Genomic DNA, 23,342 nt, shown 5'->3' with positions numbered 1-23,342 from the left:
GCCTCCTCCCTGTGCCAAGCATAACTACTTAGTTTGCATTTTTAAATACTAGTAAGAAAATGAAACAGATGGAGGAACTCATGTCAAGAGGGCACATTCAATATATGCAAAGAATAACTAACAGGCATGGACTAGACAGGTGTCTTCTCCCAACCTCTCTGCGTCCACAGAACATGGTGAGACTAGAAGGATTTTGTTGGGTTTGGGGGTTTTTTTGTTGTTGGGGTTTTTTTTTAAATGGATTCATAAAACTGGACACATGATTGAAAACTATTCTTGACTAACAGATATGAACACATGCATCCACAATACCACAGACCTCCAGTAAGTCAGTGGACCAGATTTACCACCTTAAAAATAACCAGTGGCTGGATTTAAACAAGTCATAAGAGATCTTACGAAGAAAAAGCACTCTTCTATCAATTGCTCGCTTCAGGCTTTTAGTAAGACTCTGTAGTGATGACTGATAACAAAACCTATGTCCAGGAGGATCTATTAGTAGAGTAGGACATGGAGGCATTTTCTGAAGGTACTTCTGATTTTACACAAGCAACCTCCTTACTCATCACTCCTTTGCAAAGGCTTTAAGCTGTGTAGTCACTTACAGAAGAGACACTCAGAGGCAATCTGGACTGTCTTTACAAGGCCCTGCCTCCAGAAGACTGCCTGCAAGGTTCAAGTACCAATTTTACAGTAGAAGTTCTTTTGACTGCAGCTACCAATGCTTGCATGGTTCAGTCCATCCTCAGCAGAATTCAACTATTTAATACTTGGACAAACCCAGCACATGCAGGCAGACACCAGGTATCCAACAGCACCCATCTCGAGTTACTAGGTAAACAGATGAATTACCAATTCCCGTAATTGAGAATGTATCATCTGAAGGGGTCAAAAGCATTGCTTTTTTTCCCCAAGACCAAGTGAGAGGAGTCAGACAGTGAGCACCTAAGAAAAGTAAAATTGCTATTTTTTTCAGATCATAGACCCGATTTCTTACCTGGAGAAACCATTTTCCTTTTCCTTCTTTATTTTTATATCACCAGAAGAGGATTTAATCTAAAAAACATAAAAAGTAGGAACAGATTAGCACTGCCCAGAGCACCTTATGTTTTTCCAACATGCAACACAGGCAGGATATTTAACTTGCAGAAGGACCAAAAGGCACTGTTGACTGTATCTTCCTTCCCTATAGCCCTACACAACACACCAAAAAAGCAATGTTTTCTATAAGTCTCAGTCAATTCAGTATTTTCTGGCCCTCCAAATCCAAATCTATTGAAGGAATTAAGTGTATAGTTTGTCCGACTTGTCTACGTTTGTCCTTGCACAGAATGAACATGATCTAACAGATTTTTCTCCCTTGTCTCTGCATCTAAGCTTGGCAAAATGAAAAGTAACGGGAAGGAGCCAGCAGACACAGCTCTACTGTGGAACTGTTTCCCTTCACAATACCTGCAGATAAAGCCCTTAAGTTCATATCTAGCACTCCACAAACCAAGGCTCTGGGTCAGCATGGGGACAATTCTCTCTAGGTCAATAAAAAACTTGAAGTATAAGCCACATCTAACCCACTGAGTTTGTACCATTCCGTGGTATAAACCAGAACCATCCTCTTGTCTCTCCCACAGGAGACACCTACCTTCTCTTCCTTTCTCTTCTCCTTGTCTTTATCTTTGTGTTTGTCTTTGTGTTTGTCTGAGCTGCCATCTTTGTGTTTGGTTTTCTCCTTGTCTTTGTGTTTCTTTTCCGAGGAATCTTTGTGCTCACTGCAAGACAAAAGAGTATGTTTGCAGGAGGGGAACACAAGGAGATTTTGATCAATACAGACAACTTCCAGCAGTAGAGTCACAGGTTTTGATAATTACAAACCCTACAAAATAAGGGATCACATTAACAGGAAGATCCATCACCTACTCTTGTCACGTGTCATCCATTCTCCTCAGGAGGAAGAGGAACAGGAGGGGAACATACCACAAAACCACAGCCGTCAAGTGCTCCGCTTCAGGAAAACCCCCATCAGCCTGGATTGCTGAGGAAATCCACAGCTCCTATGCTTAAAGCTCAACACTTTAGGTTGAATTCCCACTGTCCCTGCTTTTCCTTTTTCCTAGTCCACGTAATGGTCAGTGGAATAGAGCTGCCAGTCCCATCAACGCCCAGGTCAGCTTTTGCTCAGACAACATTTTGCCATTGTAGCAGCTCTCATCTCTGGAACTTAAAGAAAAAGCCGCTGATCTCTATTATTCCCCAACAGATGAGAAAACCAGAGCAAACAGGATGTGTGATGTTCTTGTGTTTACGCAAAGTCAAACAGAAAAGGCAGGAATAATGCTGCAGTCCTCAGCCAGAGTTGTTTTGTCAACTTGTGCCTCAGCAGGATGGGAACTCAAAGGTGTTTCCAAGTGAGAATCTGGTCTGCTACCACTCAGTTTGGTGCTACAGGTAACAGTATGGAGAGTTTTAATACCCAAAATTCTTTCATTAGAGCAGAAGAAAAAATGGCCCCAAAGAGAAGAAAATTAACCTTTTATTCCATTTCTACCTCCTCCTGATTTCTGAGACATCTGGGTAAGTCTCAATCACTTTTTTCAAGTTGTTCTTACCAACTAGAAAGACCCATGGCTGTTTTCAAATGAAAATGAGTTTTTTCAGGGAATGACTTGACCCTTGGAGCCAGAAAGTAAGGAAGCTCTCTCAGGAGATTCACGATATAAACTGCAAGAACTGGCTACGAGGATTAGCAGCACTGTTGTGGAAAGCCCAGCAGTAAGCCCGTCAATTCAACAGGCTTTCAATACACGTTTATCAGTTGTATGGACTCCCTGAGATCACCGTGGGCTTAAGCAAGCCAAAGGCACAGTGGAAATCCGATTGTCTTCTACTGGGCATAGTTAGGCACCAAGCAAGCTGCCTTCCTCATGCTGGCAGTGTACGCTCCTCCTTCCTCAGCACTTGACTCTCCCATCACTACTGCTCTCTGGGACACACTCTGCTCTCTCAGGACTATGCAATGTAATGCAAAGCTTTACTAGAAATAGGTAGCATCCTTATTTCAGTTATTTCAACACTCAAGTGTAAGCTCAAACCGATCTGGGGGAACATAGCCCTGAAAAACAGCAAGCCTGGAACACCAGGTAAGAGCATGATTTTTAAAAACGATATATGCTTCAAGTCTTCCTTCTGTCTTAAAAACAGATTACAAAAGGGTTGGATGTTTGATGGCTACAGAAAGCAAGGAGCATATTAACCAGCTCCTAAAAAGCTTGCATGTGATTAAGAGAAAGGCAACCACAGTTACAAATATGCCAACCCACATCCAGCTGTAGAAGTGCAGAGTAAAGTCCAACATGGAGTTTCAGAGCCTCATGTAACACTAGCAAGAATGGACTCGAACTTGCAAAAGGTCTAAATTATATAAGCTCAGAGTAGCACACACTCCTGTAAATACACACTGGCCTTCCAAGGCCAAGCAGCTGAAGCATGAAAATCCACCTCTGAAGGAAGTCAGTATGTTCATGTACTGTGTCGCACTAGAAGAGATCAGGAGGGAGGAAGAGAACTCAGTTTCATTTTAACTCTCTAACAACCTCTTTATACTACATAATAAACTGTAAAGGAGAATCTAAACATTAAAAGGCAACTGGCACTCTGGAAATTCTTGCAGATAGACACACAGCACCACATGTTGCCTGTGAGTGAAGATGCAACAACTGCAGACTATTCTTACCCAGCAGATTGTGTTGGGTGTGATCAGGACACGCAAGTACATACACGGAACATCCCGACACTGGATCTCGGAAATCCACGAGATGCCTGCTAGTCCTGCTCAGATCTGACATCCCAGTTTCTGTACCCTGTTTGTTCATCAGTATCTCAGACTCAAGACACCCACTTCGTTTTCCTTTGCTCTAACTAGATTCATTGACTGTCTGAAAGCACAAACGTCACATGTTGTTATTTATTTTTAAACTCAGGAAGGTCTGGAAATTTTGACTTGATAGCTTGTACTGTTATCTGTATGCTAGGTATCTCATTTACCAAAGATTTAAGTTTTACAGTGACAAAGGTATATCATCATACAGGAAAAACCATAACGAACAAACACACAAGGTTTAGACCCATTTCGTTCTCTGCAAGTCTGCTTGTTTCTATTTTCTGACTCTTTCTTGTTCTTATTTGGTATTTAAATCCTACCTGAAATAACATGCTTTACTCAGACAACAATTTGCATCTTCAAAGCATGGTACACACTGCAATCAATGGAGTTAGTTCTCTATCGTAAAGTCCATGGCAGTGCCTGTTGCTTAGGAGTTTGGAATAGCAATAAGAAAAAAAAAGTTTAAGCTTTCAAAAGCACCATACTCATTCTAGCAGCCAGAAACACTAGCTTTCAGTATGTGACTGGTAGAGTCCTGGGATGTACACAAAACATGACTAAAAGCAAATTAATAGATGACAATCTACATCTGCAAAGCTAATACTGCAAAAGGCAAAAAATCCATTTGCTTAGAGAAGCGGTGACAATTTTTATGTGTGTTGAATGCTTACAGGCTACAACTGGAATAAAAAAAGTGCTAAAACTTAGGCTTGCTTAAGTAGAAGCTCAAATGACATCCCTCTTGAAAGAGAGCAAGTGGCCACCATTGAAAAGCTGTTATGCAATCTAATCTAAAGCAAAGATTTTTCAGCACTAGAGTCAGGAATCCAGACTTCTAGATTCTGACTCAGTCTTAGCTGTGGGGAGGGTTTTTTGTTGGTTTTTTTTTTTTTTTTTTTTTTTTAAAATCACAAGACTATCCTTCCCCTTTGCTCTGCAGCAAGCAGTAAATTTCTCACCAAAGCAATGTGGGCTCAGATAACCCAAGGGAACTCTGTCTCCAGTTTCATTCCGTGCCTTCATTTTCAAAACAGTATTGGTGGCTTGGCCCTGAGGTCCTGCCTGCTGCTGCTTCTGGCATGTGACTGGAAGAAATTCCCCAGATAAAAATCTGATTTCCATGTGCTACTTGCTCCAATGGAAGAGAGCAGCATAAATTTCTTTCCCTCATTTTTAAGCAGACTTCTTGTCAGTCCCACGTGTTTCTAGACAGTGGACCACAGCTCTCACTTCAAAAACAGTCCAAAATTTTCTGACATGTGCAATGATGAAGGCAGGTGCCCCTCTTCCCCAAGAGGGCCTGAAATCTGCATCTCCCAGAAAAGCTCGTTTGGAAACATGCGGATAACAAAGGCCTCAAGCAACAATCCTGAGAAAACTAACTTTTTTTTCCTCCAAAAGCAAAGCAAGTTGCTCAGATATTAACTTCAGTCAGCAAGCCAAGCTGCTCTGGTCTTTCATTTGGCCAAGATACTTATGCACACCTCCAGGGAACACAATTTAACCAGCACACTAATCTCAAAAGAAAAGGCAACAGGATGCCATCCTTACCCCAAAGAAGGAGTTTCAGCCTTCTATCCAGAAAGTTATTTCCAGACAACCCTAAAGCTATTATTAGGAGGTACTGGGAACAATTTAAAGATCAGAAGTCTGTCTTCCTGGCAGATTCAAAAATGAAGGAAAAAAAATCACTAAAACCAAACAAAAAGGTCTCAAGATCATATGCACCCAGATGATTTTATCCTGACTTCGTTTCTCAGAACACTTACTTTTCCTGCACTTACCCCTCTGCCAACACGCCAGTTTGAAGCCACTGAAGTAGACAGCAAAACCCTCATAAGATAACAGGAAATTTCAGTGCAAGTTAGTCTGAAAAGAGGACAACTGGATGATAACATAGTCGCTCACAATCTGTTTTAGAAACACCCAGCCTTGCTGATAAAATAAAATCTTCCTTTTCACCCAGATCATTACAGCTGAACCGCTGCACAGCACTCGGAGCCTTACCCCTCTGAAGGTGCCTAATGCTGACAACCTGGACTGTTTGGGTTTTTTTAAAGGTAGCAAAGCACAGCAGGACACTGTATTAATATAGGCAGAACCAAGGATTACATCATCTGGAGATGTATCGTGGTACAGGCTTAGTTCAGACAAAGGCCAAATGAGTAGAGATGCATCTCCAAAAGCACTACAGCCTTTTTGCTAGCTTGCTTACTGTCTTTCATTTAGAGTTTTAGTGTGAACAAAGACATCTGAAGACCTTGGAGAGCCAAGGCTGAAGCTCAGGAAGCAGTGAATGGAACAGAAGCCACCATTTCCCTTGAAAGCATGGCTGTATTTCCCAGGAAGGATGTCTGCAGGAGGACAGGAGGGATGAGAAGGAGAGGAAGGGAGCACAGGCACCTGGCAGCAGCTGCTCAGGCTACGATCACATGGGAAAGTCACAAGTGGAAAGTGTTTCCAAAGAATGGCAGATGTGCAGATCACAGCTTCCTTCTTCAAACTACAACAGATTTGCAGTAATTTAACACCGCATTCTTCAGGTGCCATTTATGTATGTTAATAATCCCTTCCCAGGCCCTTTCCATTCCAGCTTCAAAATCACAAGCTGGGAAGGATGCTTTATCTAAAGAGTGTCTTATTTCCTCTCCCTCTCATTTTCTGAGCTGTAATTAGCTCATGACTGGAAATCTGCTACCAGCAAGCACCAGAGCCTGCTGCAAGCAGAGCTTTGCTTGCCTACTTGGGAGCTGCTACAATACAACGGAAGTGTAAAATAACAGGGAGGTATGATTTTAGTGAAACCTAAAAACACAATAGGGACAGAGCATAGGTTACGCAGCCTGTGTCTTGTTTGACGTAATACAGCATTAATGGAAAACTGATCACATTCAGGCTAACATGTACTAAGGAACAGCTGACTGTGCAGGGAGCATTTCAGAAACAGAAGGCACACCAGCAAAGGACAAGTTTTCATCTGGTTTGCAGTATTTTATGCTCACTAGTAGAGGGTTATCATATGGTATTACAGGGGATGAACCCGAGTCCCAGTGGTTCTGTTGGGATTTCAGCAATACAATTAAAAAACCCTGAAACCACTTTTGCCAGAGTTGAAAGGAGCCTTTTCACCAGTTTTCACAGATAATAGATCAAGCCTTTAAGGAAAGGAACAAGATAAAAAGCTGGACTAATCAACGGCCAATAAAAATATTAGAAAGTAGAACAATATTCACACATTGAGACAAGGATCAGGCTTAGAATGCACTTTCTATGGATGTGTGAGAATCAGGTGTACTACTAAATGAAAACCAAAAATTTTTACTACGAGAAGGCAGTGTCACATTAGAAAGCTGATAAAGGTGAACTGTGCACTCCAATGGGGAATAAGAACTATACTACCTACACCAGGGAACAGGCAGTGCTGGAATCTTTTCTTACAATTGCTTTTCCCCCTACATCACATATCCCTGCCTCTTCCAATGCACACAATTCTTAGCAGTTTGGGATCACATCATAAATTAGAGGAGGTGTGCAAGAAGTCTGAACTGAAATTTATCTTCATTCATGACTAGCAAATGCCTGGGATCTGTGTTTTTCCTAGCAAACCCATAAAACTTAGAAGATGCCAGTGCAGATCAGGTCTATAAATCCCTTGTGTTCCATACTCCCGTTCATCTCAAGCTGTGATCACAAGAGATTTAGTAAACAGAGAAAATATGCAATCTGACAGAAGATTTTTCTTCCTGCAGCTCAGATGCTTGTCACATTGACAACACAGTTCAGCACTGCAGGAGCAGCCTCTTCACTCCCGTTCCCCGTCACCGCCGTTTCTGCACTCTCCAGCCTACTGGCAGCCCACACTCAGTGCACAAAGCCCAAGACACCTGCCAGAAAGACACTTGTTACTGCAAACAGTTCTAAACCCATCTCTAATAAGTCTTGGCTTCAAAGGACTCGTTATTTCATTATTTTACATGGTCTACTTGTTTGAAATGCTAGTCTCCCATAGATCAGAAACCTACTGCCACATCAGATTTGTTTAATTTTATTTTTTTTAAACCACTGACATTATTTAATGGGTGTGTATTAGATTTTCTTTTGGGGATCAGGAAGTACAGGGCCGAGAAAAGGAGCAAAAGAAAACACTTTGCTTCATAGAGATTGCTTGATAGCGATGTGGATTTGTTCTTTGATAGGGATTTTTCTTAAGTGGGCTTTGCATTTTCTTTCCTTGAGGGGTGACGGAGAAGATCTGAGGCACACAAATGTTCTCTCCCAGTTTACTACAGCTGTAAATGAGTGCTTAAGATACAGAAGTGTCATCTTGTGAGTGGGAGAGGAGGAAAGTAAGGAGCAAAATTAAGAAGTTCTACACACCACTCCACACACTTCTGCCATATGAAATCAAAATTACATATTTTAGGTATTTCTGAGACTTGTCTTGGCGGTTTAGATCCTTCAGAGTCTGGATACAGGAAACATTTATTCCGCATTGGAGTTGTTCTGCCTCCTTGATGTAGGTTTTATTTTAAGACTTCAAGTACAGGGAAGGAAATGAAATTGTCAAACTATTACAGACAGACATAAAAATTATCTCCTTCAAACACAACCGGACAATGTTCTGAACAGTGTACCAGGTCCAATGCAGTACTGTACTTCTCAGAATGCAATTAGGGGACTCTACCTCTGTGACATTTTATACAGAGTGTGTGAACAGACCCAAGTTTCACCACCAACAAACAATGGTCTGGATTTCTGCTAAAGCACCATTCAAGCTCTTTGAGAATTATCAAAGATCCAGCACGTCTTTTGCAATAACACAGCAGCTTTATTGTAGTACAGAATGGATTTTCTGAAGATTTACATGCAATTCTACTAATCTAAGATAAACTTTTCTGAAGGATTCATTTTCAATTTTAGCAACAGGTGACAGGTTTTTATCAAGTGCTTTAAAAATTTCCCATACAGGTAAAAAAACCCATTGGTAAGACCCACACTCCTGTTACCTTGGAAATTTTTTGTTTAATTTCTAACAGAGAAATGGCTATTTTTCACTCATTTTTCACTGTCAAAGGAGAAAGCTCAGTACAAGCAGGCAGTTTTCTTTCCTTCAAAATTCTTCTGTGAAGAAATATCCCCTATCAGAATGGCTGTTACAACCCTGAGCAGGGCAGATGCTCTCAGAGATCCACTGTGGTCCCCTGCGCTTGGGTTCAGCTGATGGTTTTGCTGCCGACAGGAGGTGCTGGATGGTTACAGTGGAGGAACGGTAACATGCTGGCACTGCTGTGGGGCTGGGTTTTGGAAAGGGCACTGTTACCATTGTTTAGAAAAATAAGACCTTCAGCCTAGTACAGTCTTTACAAGAAGTTGTAATGAGACAGGGAGTGACCATGAAAACCTCTCGTATCATAGAGGCTCACCACTTATCTTGCTGCAAGGGGCTTAAAGCTGTCGACCTTAACAAGGAGTTTTCTTTTACCACAAAAACTAAACCCAAGCATTGCAAACTTGCTGATGACCAGTTGCTGTCAGTAGCATGCTACTAAGCAGATATTAGCGAAAAAATAAACACACTTAAGGCACCCCTTTCAAAGTGATGGTACTATTTGAACTATGGGTCAAAGTAACTGCTTTTTTGAAAGAAACTGGTGCTACAGAGACAGCATCATGAAAACAGGTATATCACTACGTGATTTTGGTCGCCAAAACCAATGCAAGCGCGTCACCAAGAAAATCTCTCCTAGCTGTGCACTTGAAAACTTGGAAACAATTTTCTAACCTGTCTGAAAAATCTTCCAAGCCAAGAATTTCACATTTGTTAAAAATCTAAAAATGCAACACCTTTCAGTTAGCTTCCAGGCACAACTAGGTGACACCAGGAAAGATAGGCATTTGCCAGCTCAGTGCCAAGAAAACCCTTTGTCTAAGCAGTAGATGGGTTAAAAAAATAGCATCCCTGTTCAGTAAGCACAGCTGACTATGCACTTCTTCAATTTGCATATACATATCTGCACAACGAATCTTTTTCAGCAGTAATGGCCCTGACAATGAAGTATCAAAATAAACTGGAACTAGAACCAGCCCTTCAGATGGCTCTACCACAAAGGCCTAAGCCAAGATTTTTGAAACTAATGAAGTGTAGGCAATCACAGAGCCCTCACTCCTCTTCTCTAAAGAAGAATTTTGCTTCAGGTCTTGTTATATCACAGCTAAGTGTCCTTTTGAAAGAGGATAATTCTCCAGCACTTCCTCACAAAGCAACTTCCTCCCCTCCCACTGCTGGCAAAATTAAAAGCTATTAAAAATGGCAAAGTGATGAAATGCTCCCTTCCCCTCTGCATTGCAACCCATCCCCTTAGCAGGATGATGGCAATGGACACTGGACAGTCACACAGACCATCCTACGATTCAGACTTCTCTGTTCATCTTGGCTCTATCCAGGAAAGTATTTTGGTACGGTGACTGTAGTAACGAAGCCTAAACTGAAACTCGGCTTGCTTCAATCCTTCCCTGTAACTCACCACTCCGGCCTGCGCCATCCTTAGATTCACACCTTCCATGCAAACACTCGGCAGTCGCCTGGCCACAAGCACGTGCTCTGTTCAGGGCCTTCCAGCAACTCCCCTCTATGCAATTCCCTGCTCACCACATGTCTTCCTCCACCTCCATCCCCATGTTGTGAGCTGCTGGGCTCTTTCCTTCACTAGACAATGGTCACCTAAAGCCTAATCCTCACAGACACAACTTACATTTATAGAATCATGTGGACAACAGCTGAATCAATGGATTTTGGAAAGAAATACTTTAATTTCAATTATGAGGTCAGTTATTTCTAAAATGTTTGTGTTAGAAGTCAGCTGGCTTTACACAGCAAGCAGCCACATATCCTGTACATGACTGAGCACGAATGGGGCAGTGAAGATTTTTGAATACTCCTGAAGGAGCAATCCAACCAGAGCACTGCGTGTGTGTCTGCCTACATTATCTTCCCTGAGTACCACTTTCAAGACTGGATCTCATGATTCAGTGCTATAATACATTCATTTTTAAGGTGGCAGTTTGAAAGGCAGAAAACACTATAGAAAACTTTTGCCAGCTGTGCACTCAGCCTGGGACATGAAGTCCCACCTTGTATAGGGGCCTGAGGTACAAAGCAATATTATGTCACCTCTCCCCAAAACACGCCTTGAACACACCCCTGCACATGCGTACACTCCATCATGCCATCCATGTATGTGTACCCTGTCACAGGACTCAAAGATGCAGTATATTGTGCTGCATATTTGTCACAGGACAAATGAACACTTAATAGATAAATGAAAGCGACTGGAAGCTTTAGGCACAATGCCAAGAAAACACAATGCCTTTCTCACAGGAATTTCAAGGCAACACTGTAGGGGGGGGAAAGAATTACTTCAAGACAAAGCATGATTACATATCTCATGAACTACACCTCACAAGACACATTAGCCATTCTTATCTCCTTTAAACTGTTTTGGTATTTATTGTTTACACAGTCAGTAGCATGCAGCTTCAAGTTATAAGCCCTAATTATTTCTTCCAGTTAAAAATACACTGACCATTTCCAACTCCCACATAAATAAGGTCAAATCATTAATGAATTCTGGAAATTTAAAGACAGTGCTTACATTACTCCTTACAAAAGGATGTTCTTCACTAAGATTGCAGAATAGCTTTTCAAGTGAAGCAATGAACATCTCGAAACGCAAGACAGTCAGTTTTAGGGTGCAAGCTTAAGATCAGAAAAATGACAATCAGAAATCAAGGCAGTATAGAGCAAAGAGTGCAAACAATGTGTTCAAAGCATTTCATGTTTGCTGTGGAAGCCAGTAAATGCTGCAAGTTATTTGGCCTAGATTCCCTCCCCCCCACATCAACCATTTACTTCAAAGAAACCCAACGACATATTATGGAATAGTAAGGTTCCATAACTTCTCAAAAGGTCACAGAAAACTCAAAGTGCAACCCCAATAAAACAAACCCGCTGCTCAGCACAGACTCTCTCCTCCTTTCCACGCTTCTTTTTAATAGAAATCATTGCTAACACAAGCTTTTTTTATTCATTTTTAGATCATGTTATCACAGTTGCACAGCAATTAATTAGTAACACTTGCTTGGCCATAGCATAAACACTATCTGTCATTCAGCAAGTGTCACAACAGAAACTTACCCTCCAGGGACTGGTTTTTGCAAATTTCCTTGTCAATGTAGGCTCCGTGGCACTTGCACATCAGGAGTTACAACTAGGAAAGCTTTTCTGAGTAACATCCTGTGTGTGACGTATTGCCCTGCGTTCCATCATACCAAATCACCACAGACAGACCTGCACATCCTGGTTCTTGCAGTTCACAGCCTAGGCTAGGGTATCACCTGGACTGTGGAATTCACCACCACTACCTCAAGAGCTACAGTCATCACAGCGTAAATAAGTGTTTATGTTCAGTGTTGATGATACAGCAGGTGACTGGCATGAAACACCTTCTCCATGTAGTGGCAGTGTAGTGTATCAATCATATCAGACACAAGAGCCTGCAATCCTTTCAAATTCATGATCTAACCCAGCAGAAGTTCATAACACTGCCTCGGTGTTGAGATATTCAGCCACTGTAGTAGCAGGCCAAGGACACCATCATTCTGAGGCACTGTCTTTCAAGACACTTTAATTATCAGGAGGCTGAGTAGTCACATCAGGTTCATCTATGCCAAAACAGCAGAGTTTATACCAACACCCAAGGGACCTCCACATTTCTGACAAACAACTGGAACCACACACACACAAGATTATGAACAAAATTCAGTCTTCATGGAGTTAAACTAGTTTTCAATTCCTTTAATAACACTAAGCTACAATAATCTTTTAGATATTAGTATTTGCTCACATTTGCGAGATACAGTACTTCACCTACCCATATGGAAATGCATGCAATGACAGAAGTTAGGCTTAAAGCACCTACGCTCATAAACCACACTCAAAATGTAGCAATTCTGTCCTCATATTTTATCAGAGTAATTCTTGTAAGAATGCATGTGCAACAGTTTTAGCCTATGAGGACTCCAACTTTTTCCTCACCTATTACTGTGCTTGGACTTTTCCCGGTCTTTTTCCTTGTCCTTCTTGTGCTCTTTGTGCCGGTGTTCTCGGTCTTTGTGTTTATCTTTGTGTTTGTGAGAATCTGCAAGCAGAGAGGCAAAAAAAATTAAGAAACGAAGTTGGGAGAAAACTCCACGCCTCCCTCATGAAACTCTGCATTTTACCCACCCCATACCCGTATTTTCTGTGATTCAAAATTTTTAACAAAAATCTTAAAAGTTTCAGAGGTCCTAAATGGATTCATTATTCCTGCAGCACAAGTTAATTCATCTTGGCAACAGCTGCATTTATATGGTCTTTAGTTCAATGACCTTTAAATCTTTACAGACCCTGAAGAAATGCAACCCTTCTTATTAAATAAGTAAGAATGGCTATAGAAAGTTCAATCTTACTTGGCAGACGGGAAACCTAGCTTCCTATGCCTGTAAGTATTTCATGTCAAATAGATTATAAGGATACAGGAACAGAACATAAAGCTGAAATGTTAGGCCTGCTGAATCCTAGAATTTAGACTGCTACTTCTGCAAGTATCTAGTTAGGACAAAGCAGCCTCCCCCCAAAATTAATCTTCTTATCCCCAACAGTGCATGACATGACAGGCACACAGCAAGGGAAAGGGGGAATAATGAGGGAAGAGGAAAAGAAAGGGTGAAAAGAAAAGAGGACTAGGAATTCTCTCCTCATGCTTCTTCTTCTGCAGGAGACACTTACCTCCCTCTGATAACAGCCCCACCGAGAAAATCCAACATGACAGCTGTAATAAGTATGTGCTGGTGGTAACCCACCTACACAGGTCAGGACTGGTCCAAATTAAGTGACAGGTCAGAAACGGGAGATGGCACTCAAGTAAACCTACATGAACACTGTAATTTTATTGGCATCAATTTCTACTTCAAGTGATATTTCCCATTCTCAGTGACAACTGTACCGTACAATAAAGTCCTTAAAGCACCAAGGAAATAAATCCAGCACAGAAAGAGCAAAATCACTGAATTGTAAACAAACTCATTTACAAGCATCTTTAGGTCTTTAAATGTTCTTTATGGAGCTGAAACTGAACTAGCACCTCAAACCCACCTCAAAAGGCACTATCATTTACAGTCAAGGTCACTGATGTTGGGAAGAATGGGTACAGACCCAAAGAATCATCACTCTCCCCCTCCCCCAGGTTTGGGGGTTTTGTTTATTTTTTTAAACATGCTTCTCAAACCATCTAAAATTAAGTAAGTTCCTCAGGATACCTAAAAGGCCGTGCTTTGGCAACTGTTTTCAGATGATAGTGCCAGAATTTCCACAGATCTTGGAGGTAAGGTAGGAATGCTTAATTAATTCTAAAGATGTTACCATGCCTCTAAAAAGGTTATATCCCCCACACTAAGGAGAGGAAACTGCAACACAAGGATCCTGTGACTTTCACAGTCACGTGGGAAATGCATTGCAGAGCCAGGAACAAGCCTCATCCTCCTGACTCCCAAGTCTTTCACCACAAATTCATTTTTCTCCTTAACTGACACCACCTCTCACAACCTCAAAACGTGCAACTGGTTTTAGTGGAAACATACCCTCAGTTACATTTCTACAGAACACGTTTTTAATCTATCACTGTCTATAACTTTAGGTATTGTTTTCAGACACCTGCAGTAAGACAACATAAACACATCAATGCTGACATTCAAGCCTTCACCTTGCCTCCTGCATCTTTCCTCGATCCTCCTGAACTTGGCAACACCTCCTAGTGCTTACAGCATTTATAATGTATATAGTGTATACAGTATATACATTCAAAAGCACAAGATTTAGTTTTCTGTATTTTGATACACAGGCACGTGGCAGGTTATGTGGAACATTTGGTGTTACATCATAAAACACCTAAGAGTTTTCAAGTACCTAAACAGCAAAATCTAATTCACAGCAGTCATCTCTGGCAAACTGTGTGGGGACCGGACACCTACACTCTCTGAACCGCCAAGAAGCAATTTCTCAGTACCCTTCTTCCCACCAGGACAACACACATTTCACTGGCAAAAATATTTTTGCAGTGCATTTCACACTTAGGATTCTTCAGTTCAGCCAGTAGCTGGAAGCTCAGGCTGTTTGCAAACTGCCTAGGTTTTATTCCACAGAGAATTTACTCACTGATTCCTAAAGCACTGGCTGAAGCGAACAGCCATCTATTTACACTTGATGAATAGGTAAATTGCTAGAAAAACCATCATGGTGCTATACATAGAACTATGTACACTCATTTTATAACATACTCGTTTTTTCAGGAGGCACATACCAACATAGAGTCAATTTTTTTCTACCAACCAATCAACGGAAAATGTGTGCAACTGAGCTCCATGCTATTCTCTTTAGAACTTAGAACCATGTGATAGTTTTTCACCAAAAAAGAAGCCCAACACACAACAGTCTTACCTTCCATCACTAGATTCCCTTCCAGCTGACTCGTGCTTTCCAGCTGAAATTAATATTTGGTCTTGAAAAGTAGTTCCAGGACTATACCCTGGAAACACTGGAGTCAGACATTTATTTCCTCAATCCTCTGCACTCCTTACAATGATTTGGTATTTTCAGACAACTAAAACCTGGTACAACAGCAAAAAAAAAGTGCCTGACCAGTTAAACTCGCTCTGCTTGGTAGTATTTGTCACTGCTCAGCTTTTCTTTGCTGCCTACCAACAGATTTCTAGCAGGAAGGTCTTTCATAGGGATATTCTGGCTAAAAGGCAGGCCAAAGTGGCTGGGAACAGGAGGTCGTGCGCATGGTCTTGAAAGCAGAAGGGAAAGTTGGCAGGAGAGCTTTCAGCCAAGTGCTGGATAGGTACTTGGCCTCTCACACTAGACAACGCTAAATTCAGTACATCCCTGGAGGTAAGTGTAGTACCTCCCTGATGCATCTGCTAAGAATTAAATTATTCTGGAATATTTGCCTAGTATTCAGACTCAATGGTGGTGTTTTCTGACACAATGCCATTAGATAGGTTAAAAATAATTACTTCAAAAGCGTTTATTAAATAGTCTTGAGCTGACATATGTACGTCTTCAGAAGGCATTAAAGCTCTTGAACTTTTTTTTTTTAGGGTGGAGCTGGATGAAGTTCAGGAGACTGGGCCATTAAAAAGGACTGAATTCTTTTTTTTGGCGTATCACACAAAAACACTTTGTTCCAGGACTGGCTTTATTTAGGAGTCCAAGTTGATGGTTATTTGCTGGCTGACGTGAAACAAGTTGAGCCATTTCACTCCAGTTTGTGTACCCACTTCACAGAAACCAATACAGCATCACCTCCAACTGAACTACACAGGCAACAGATCACTGAATTGGGAACAAAACTTTAAGACAGCGGGCCACCTCACACCAAACCTCATCAACAGACATGTCCCTGTCTGTAACATAGCTTCTTTGATATATTTAGCATACTGATTCTTAGAAAAATCGTCGAGCCTCCAATAAGTCTCTCCTAGCTTGCAGCTGATTAACAGTTGACTACATCCAGCCTCACATGAGCTACAGGATGAGGTCAGACATAATCACACATTCAGATTTGTTTCCTGCCTTTTATGTCTTCCACTAAGTATGTCTGCTCCCTCTAACACTAAACAAGGAGATAAATACTATTCCTCCTCCAAGAGCATTAGCAAAATCCACTCTCTACTGTGAGCAAAGTTCAAACTCCCAAAAGCTTGTGTGATATTTAAAGGATTTTGGAAATCAAAAAGTCTTGCTACGGCATCAAGGTTACAGTGAGGACAGGGGTTATGGTCACTGGGCAAAGATCCATTACCCCTAAGGCTCTCCCTTCAGTATCCTCTAACCCAAACAGAGCTTTTGGCATCTCTTCTGTTCTAGAAAGCTTGATATGTCTGGCACTGTATCTCTGTCTGTTAATGCTGAGCCTGGTATGTCTCCAAAAGATTACCACAGTCCCCGTACTATTCCTGCCATTCCCCCTGTACCTCCAATAATCACGAGCAGCTCTGCATTTTTGTACGTTGATTCATCTCTCAACTCTGTTTAATTACAAGGACACTCAATTTAAGGATGGGAAATTCTAAGCACTTTTGGTCTGTGGCTCTGTTTTGTTCCCCCACCACCACCTTCGCTCCACCGCTAAGTCTCGGGAAAGGCTGAGTCATAACCCTATTTGCAATACTTGTATATATGTATTACTGGAACAGTGCAGTTTTACTCTTTATCCAGGAATAGAGCTGTAAAAGGTTAGGTATCTCTAACTACAGCATGACAAGAACAGAGATGAAGTCAAAGAAAGCCCTCCTCCAGCAGGCAGTTGCCACCTGGAGAGGAAGAGTGCCCATGGATAGCAAAGGCAAGCAGTCTCCTTTTCTAATGAGAATGACCCCTGGATTAATAGATTAGCCTGGTGACAAAACAATTATGTGGGACTATACTGTTTTAATTTGTGAGACAAATCCATTTGCTTTTAAACTGCTTTTTAACACCATTCTTCACACACACACACCCAAAAGATTACTTACATATCACAATCAAGGGAAGTAGGCCTACTTCCTACATTAATATTTCAGTTTTGACAGCAGCATTTCTAATAAAATACTGACACCACAGAGGGGCATAAGTTCTTGTAGGCCCAATCAGTACAGCTATCAATATTGTTTGGGAGAGTATCACTGACACATGATACAGGATGCTATAGATGCTGTTTTATCCCACTCTCACTACCCACTTTTATCCTACTTCCATTTTATCCCATTTTCATCACTTTGCATTAGATTTCTTTTTTTTTTTTTTTTAAGAAGTGAGGACAAAAAAAAAAGATGTGAGCAACAATCTGGTCCTTCTCATTTCTCCTAAATTAAGTGAGATACCTGGCAAATTAACACCTGGCAACCCCAATTTCTGGTCAAAAGTAGCTTTTCCAGATAAATCTATTAGCCTTCCATATTTGCTATCTTTCAGTTCACCTTCTTGTAAGTTTTTGTGGGCACAATTTGAATACCTCATTAACCTGCTTACAGAAAGGTTTCTGCCAGCAGGCTTTGTTCTTTTGAAACGTCTTCCTATGTTCTGGGGATAAAGACTTTCTGTATTTTCCTTCTGGTTCCAGCAACACCACAATTGCTTTTACTCTCATTAGACAGCCTAGAAATACCTCAACTGCTACGTATGTTGGTATTCTATCCATTCAAAGCCTCATGTCAATGCTTCTCTACATGGATGTCCAGAAAGACTTCTCCAGTTACACTGCTAAATTATGCAGCTGAAAGGGAGGTCATTCAGTAACACTGGATTCGTTCAAAAGCTGGTCAAGTTCAAAAGCTTCTCATGAGCCTTCCTATCACTTGAGAATTGGTTAATCCCTTCTCAGCTGAAACACCACCTCCATCTTTGACCATTTATTCCACAACAGCAGCTTTTTTACTATATAAGCTGATTTCCTTCTCACCTGTTGTGATGCAAAAGCAAGCAAAGCAAAAAGACTCTGTATGACCTAAATGAAACAATTTTACTGATCTTTCTCCACCCCAACAGGCTCTCCTCAAAAGTAGTCATCTTAAACCTGCAGATTATCAGAAGAAGGCCTCTCACTTTCAAGTTACTCAAGCTTTATCATTTGTTACCATTTATTTTGCCAAATCATATTACTTTGAGAGTTTTAATTTCTTATATGTTGGGTGTTAAAAGACTACTATTAAAATTATCAAGGTTCAGTTGCTGAAATGATGGCTATGAATGTTCAAACATGCAAATATAGTTCAAATACTCTTCATATTCCTGGAAAAGAACATGTACTTTTGCCTTAGGCATCTGATCAAAACGGTTTAGTGTTGCACTAACTTTTACAATATATAGATTCTATCAGCAAGTAGAAAGACTGCAACATTTAGTCGTTATCCAGGATCTTTAACACGCATAGTGACGAGGTTAGCAGATTACCTAAACAGGCAATGGTAATCCCATGTGTAAAGGTTGCTCTGTCAGGTTCTGGACAATTGATAAATTGTTCAACTGAGAAAGCAACTACTGTGCAAAGATAAAAAGCCCATTTGCAGACCCCATATGGCTCAGAAGAGCAACCATATGGAGAAAGCGGCACAGTCTGAGGCATAGTGGATCAGGATCCTCACTGATAGACAGGTTATGGCTTTGGACTAGTCATCTGACTTTACATGTTTTGATTTAACAATTTTAGAGGAATGTACAGTAAGCCCACCTAACCAGTCTGTAAGAGGTTTATACTTTACTAAAATATTTGTATTCCAGTTGGAGGAAGTCACAGTACAATCATGGTGTTTCAGTAATTGATTACACAGTGTTTCTAGAGTTTGTTTAAATGGATTGCCATTGCTGTAGCCCAAAAAAGAGGAAAGAAAAGCTACTGGACAGAAAGCAGAACTCCAGCTAGGTATTGGATGGACACACCACCTTTCCTAATAAAGCAGGGCAGACTAAAAGAAAACAGAACTGTAGGTATGAAAGATACAGAAACTGGAAAACTTCTATATGCAGCTAGAAGTGTCAAAAGCAGAAAAACATACCCGGAAGGCATTGTTCAGAGAAAGATGATGGTATTGTGGATACACTGGAGCAGAAAACCATAATCTAAAATAAACTTCCCACATGAAACAGGATATGTCACTTACTGGTCTAATGGCCCTATTTACACAACTACAGAATACACATAAAACATTTACCCTGGAAAGGTATTGCAGGTCTGTTTGCTGTGCTGTTTTATTTCTCCAATAGCTGACTGCAAAATATTTGGAATTCTGAAGTGAGAGGGACTGAAACACCAAGACTATGATTTGAGTCCCCCACAACCTAAGCATGAAATTCATTAAAAGAAGCAGGACCTGGATTTTCAGTAGGTATCAAGAAAGGAAAGAAACTACAGTGATACTGAAACAAGACTGCCAGGCTTCTGCTTCCTCAGAGTGCCATCCTTAATGGCACAGACATACCTTTCAAAAGCAACTTGACACGCAACCCTTTACCAGTGTTGAAAGACATCTCCACAATCAACATTGCTACAGAAAGCTATTTCTAAATCCTTAAAGTCCTTCTTGAAGTCAAATTCAAATGAAGTACAATTACTGTGCTATCACAAACTTCTTTCGTTTCAGGTACACCAGTTCAGGGAGGCTGACACTTCAACAGTGCCGTTTCCCTCCATAAACCAGAATAAAATCTGAGTTTTATAATTCACTGCAAAACAACCAAATTAATTTTGACTAAGCACAAGGAGAACACACAAAGCAACTCTTGGTTGTGAAGCTTAGATCCTCAGTGATTCATTTTTCCATCCAAACAAAGGAATAGAAAAAAAAACCAGCATGAAACCTTCATGAAAAGGGAGCCTGGGAAAGTAGAGCAGAATAACCAAACATTTTATCCTTTCTAAGGTAGGAACTTTATTACTAAAAGTAAGACTCCACCAGTGTGCATTCTTCCTTTTTCTAAGGGATCAAATGAAGACATTTATGATCACTGAAGAGATTTCAGTCAACCTATTTTCCAGCCTGTAGTTACTGCAAGACAAAACTCCTCCTGGGCTGAGCCAGAACTGACCACACATCACATGGTATCCAATTCTGCCAATCTTGAAAACTTAGTACTTTTGATAGAAACAGAGTAAAAAAAAAAAATTAATGACCTTACAACCCCTGTCCACACTTCAGCAGTTACTTGAGGCAAAAGATACTACAGGGACAGACAGATATTATGTCTTTTTCCTTAAAAGGACTGTGTTGGGAAACTTGGCTTCAGAACAAGACAGACCCCTCAGTTACTGCATTCTTTATTAATCTTGTAATTGGAAGGCCCTGTATTCCTTGCTGTGGAAGAGAGGGAAAGGAAGAAACCTGTGGAATGACCGGGTGATGAATACTGACATGGGAATAGAGAGAGAAATGGATAAAAGAATTGTCTCCAGCCATTCTCTGTCCTTTAGAATAGCTCCTACCAACTTCTTGAGAAGTTCTACTTACTCTCTGGCAAAGTTTTATTATGCAAGCGAAGATCTTACACAGTTTTTTAAAAACAAAGTTTGCAAAACAAGATCAATGCACCTTCTGCTCCACCAAAATCCTGGGGCAACTTCAATCTAAGGAAGAGAGGTAAACCATGTGACAGAACTGCTAACAGTGAGAGCACAGTGGGCACAGGACCAAGTCTGCAAGTTAAGCTGTACACTCATTTAACCATCCCAAACTTTAAAAGCTTATCATGTATAGGTTGAGGCGGCCAAAAAACCCACAGGCTGATCACTCCCATCAGGTGCAACTGAAGGCTCCGGGACATGAAGTTAACCTGAAGCAAACATCATTGCTGGCATTTCATCAATCTAAACCAACCTGCAGAAGCTGGGCAGGTAAGCAAGACATGGTGCAAGAGCCTATTCAGGCAGTGAAGGACAGATACTCTCTGGTGCATGTTTTGAGCCTTTCAAATGTTTTTAGCCTGGATTAATCACTTATTTTCTAGGCACCTGATTTTTTTCACCTGCTGGGGAAGTACCTAAATACTCTGTGGGTATTTAATGCTGAAGTAATTGAGATAGCTATATGGTATAGAGATGCTGACCTTAAGAAACTGCTACACTGCAAGCATTTTGCAGCAAAACAACTAACAGTGTAGACAGCAGCAGCAAGTTTAATGACCTGTCTGTGCCTTTTACACAGCTTCTTCTGAAAGAGGTGGCACATTCACATACACCCATTGTGCAGCAGATCTTGGTTGCTGTGTAACAAACGCATAAAATCACTGCAAGAAGAATCGCAGCAGATGATACTATACAAAGGACAAGACTAAGGAAGCCTTATAAAGCATGAAAATACATGTTTGATCAGTACAGAAAGGCTAAATTAATAGCTGCTTCTTACACATGCCAAAGGGCTCCCAACTGAGAGGCAACAATGAAGTTTCAATCCATTATTTGCATTCAAAAACAAAAAAGTTCAACGTGAACAGAAACATGTGTTTCCAGGGATTCCCAAGATGCAAAACATTCTCCTGTAATTGTATAAATAAGAGTCAGAGACTGAAACCCATTAGTATGTTTCCACTAACAAAGCAGAATAAAAACCAGCAAGTTAAAACTTCAGGGAAATGACCAGCATCAGTGTACAGCTGAAAATGCTGCTGTGCTGGCAGGGAAGAGAGAAAAGTCCAGAGTAGTTGCTTTAGGAAACAAGGTAAGAGCAACTCCATTCTTGTCCCTAGTGATATTTATTCTTACAAGGCTACACTCCTTTCTGAGAAGTACTTACTCTTCGTAGCCTCCTCCATTCAGAATTTGAGTACCTTGCATACTAACACTCTCCCCTTCCTGTACCGGGGTAGAAAGAGTTTCAAAAATTTTTTTCCCTGCTGCTTTAAGAGTCTACACTCATGAATAAACAGAGTTATGCATTGCACGTACATCTTTACAGAAGCAGCAAAACTGAAGATACACTTTTGCCTTGAGTTTCAAAAGCTAGAAATAAAGCCACATTGGAAGCACATGCAAGTTTATATGGTATATCTAAACCCACTTCACTCCTAGCTGTTATGCCCAACAACTGCCTTGCTTTCAGTAAGCACTTACTCCTCCTCCTCCCACCTCAAACTAGCCCAGAACTACTTCCCACAGCCAGTGAAGGGGTTGGAAAAGTCGAAAGCTAGGCAACTGTATCAGCCAATGACCCTTTTTAAAGCCAACTCTGCCTGTATCCCAATATCGCAACCGGATCCAAAATGCAAAAGGTAAGAGCAAACAAAGGATAGACACAAGCTTGAGCTTATCTCTCTGGTTACAAAAGCCTTACATTCATTGCAAATAAATCTGGTTTCCAATTTGCTAATACACATTTATAGAGGACTGAGACCCTGGAGGACTTATGGGTATATAAATGTTGCTGAGGTGAAACAGCTGTTATCATCAGCTCAGGGAAAAAAATTTTGCATAAAAAAGTAGCTACAGGTAAGTTCCCTGTGGATTTCTTTTAGATGCACTAACACCAAACAATTTTTACTAGAGCATCTAATCTCTGACTTTTCCAAATTCGCATCCATTTCCTCCCCATTGTGCAAAACGCAGTTAACATAACCGGCACAGCAGGAAGGCCAGACTCACTGAGAAAGCCTGGACAATTGCTCACAAACCAGTCTAGCATCCAGAAGGATGCTACACAATCCAGGAGTGTAAAACTACTTTAAAGTTACAACAGAAGGTAAATTTTAAGTGCACTCACACAGATAATGCAAGAGGGACTAATCCTATTTTCAGAGTTAGAAAGCAGCCAACCTTTAGCACAGATCCAAGACTTAGCACAGAAACCATCATGCAGTGCTGTCGCATACAATCTTCTCTTGGGAAGAGACAAAGGGAGG

At 40.9% G+C, this 23,342-nt stretch overlaps 1 protein-coding gene across 1 annotated transcript in view; it reads right to left on the bottom strand.

The window, feature by feature from the left end:
* Window positions 1-23,342, bottom strand: part of TOP1 (DNA topoisomerase I) — a 67,973-nt gene that overhangs the window by 25,250 nt on the left and 19,381 nt on the right. Inside the window, exons 3-5 of the mRNA XM_075769158.1 lie at window positions 12,972-13,074; window positions 1,640-1,766; window positions 998-1,056 (exon numbers count right to left, since the gene is read on the bottom strand). Of these exons, the coding sequence (XP_075625273.1) occupies window positions 998-1,056; window positions 1,640-1,766; window positions 12,972-13,074 (289 nt within the window). The remainder of the gene's footprint in view (window positions 1-997; window positions 1,057-1,639; window positions 1,767-12,971; window positions 13,075-23,342) is intronic.

Source organism: Balearica regulorum, chromosome 16 (assembly GCF_011004875.1).
Source record: "Balearica regulorum gibbericeps isolate bBalReg1 chromosome 16, bBalReg1.pri, whole genome shotgun sequence".
NCBI lineage: Eukaryota > Metazoa > Chordata > Aves > Gruiformes > Gruidae > Balearica > Balearica regulorum.
This window is presented reverse-complemented; position numbering and strand designations above follow the sequence as displayed.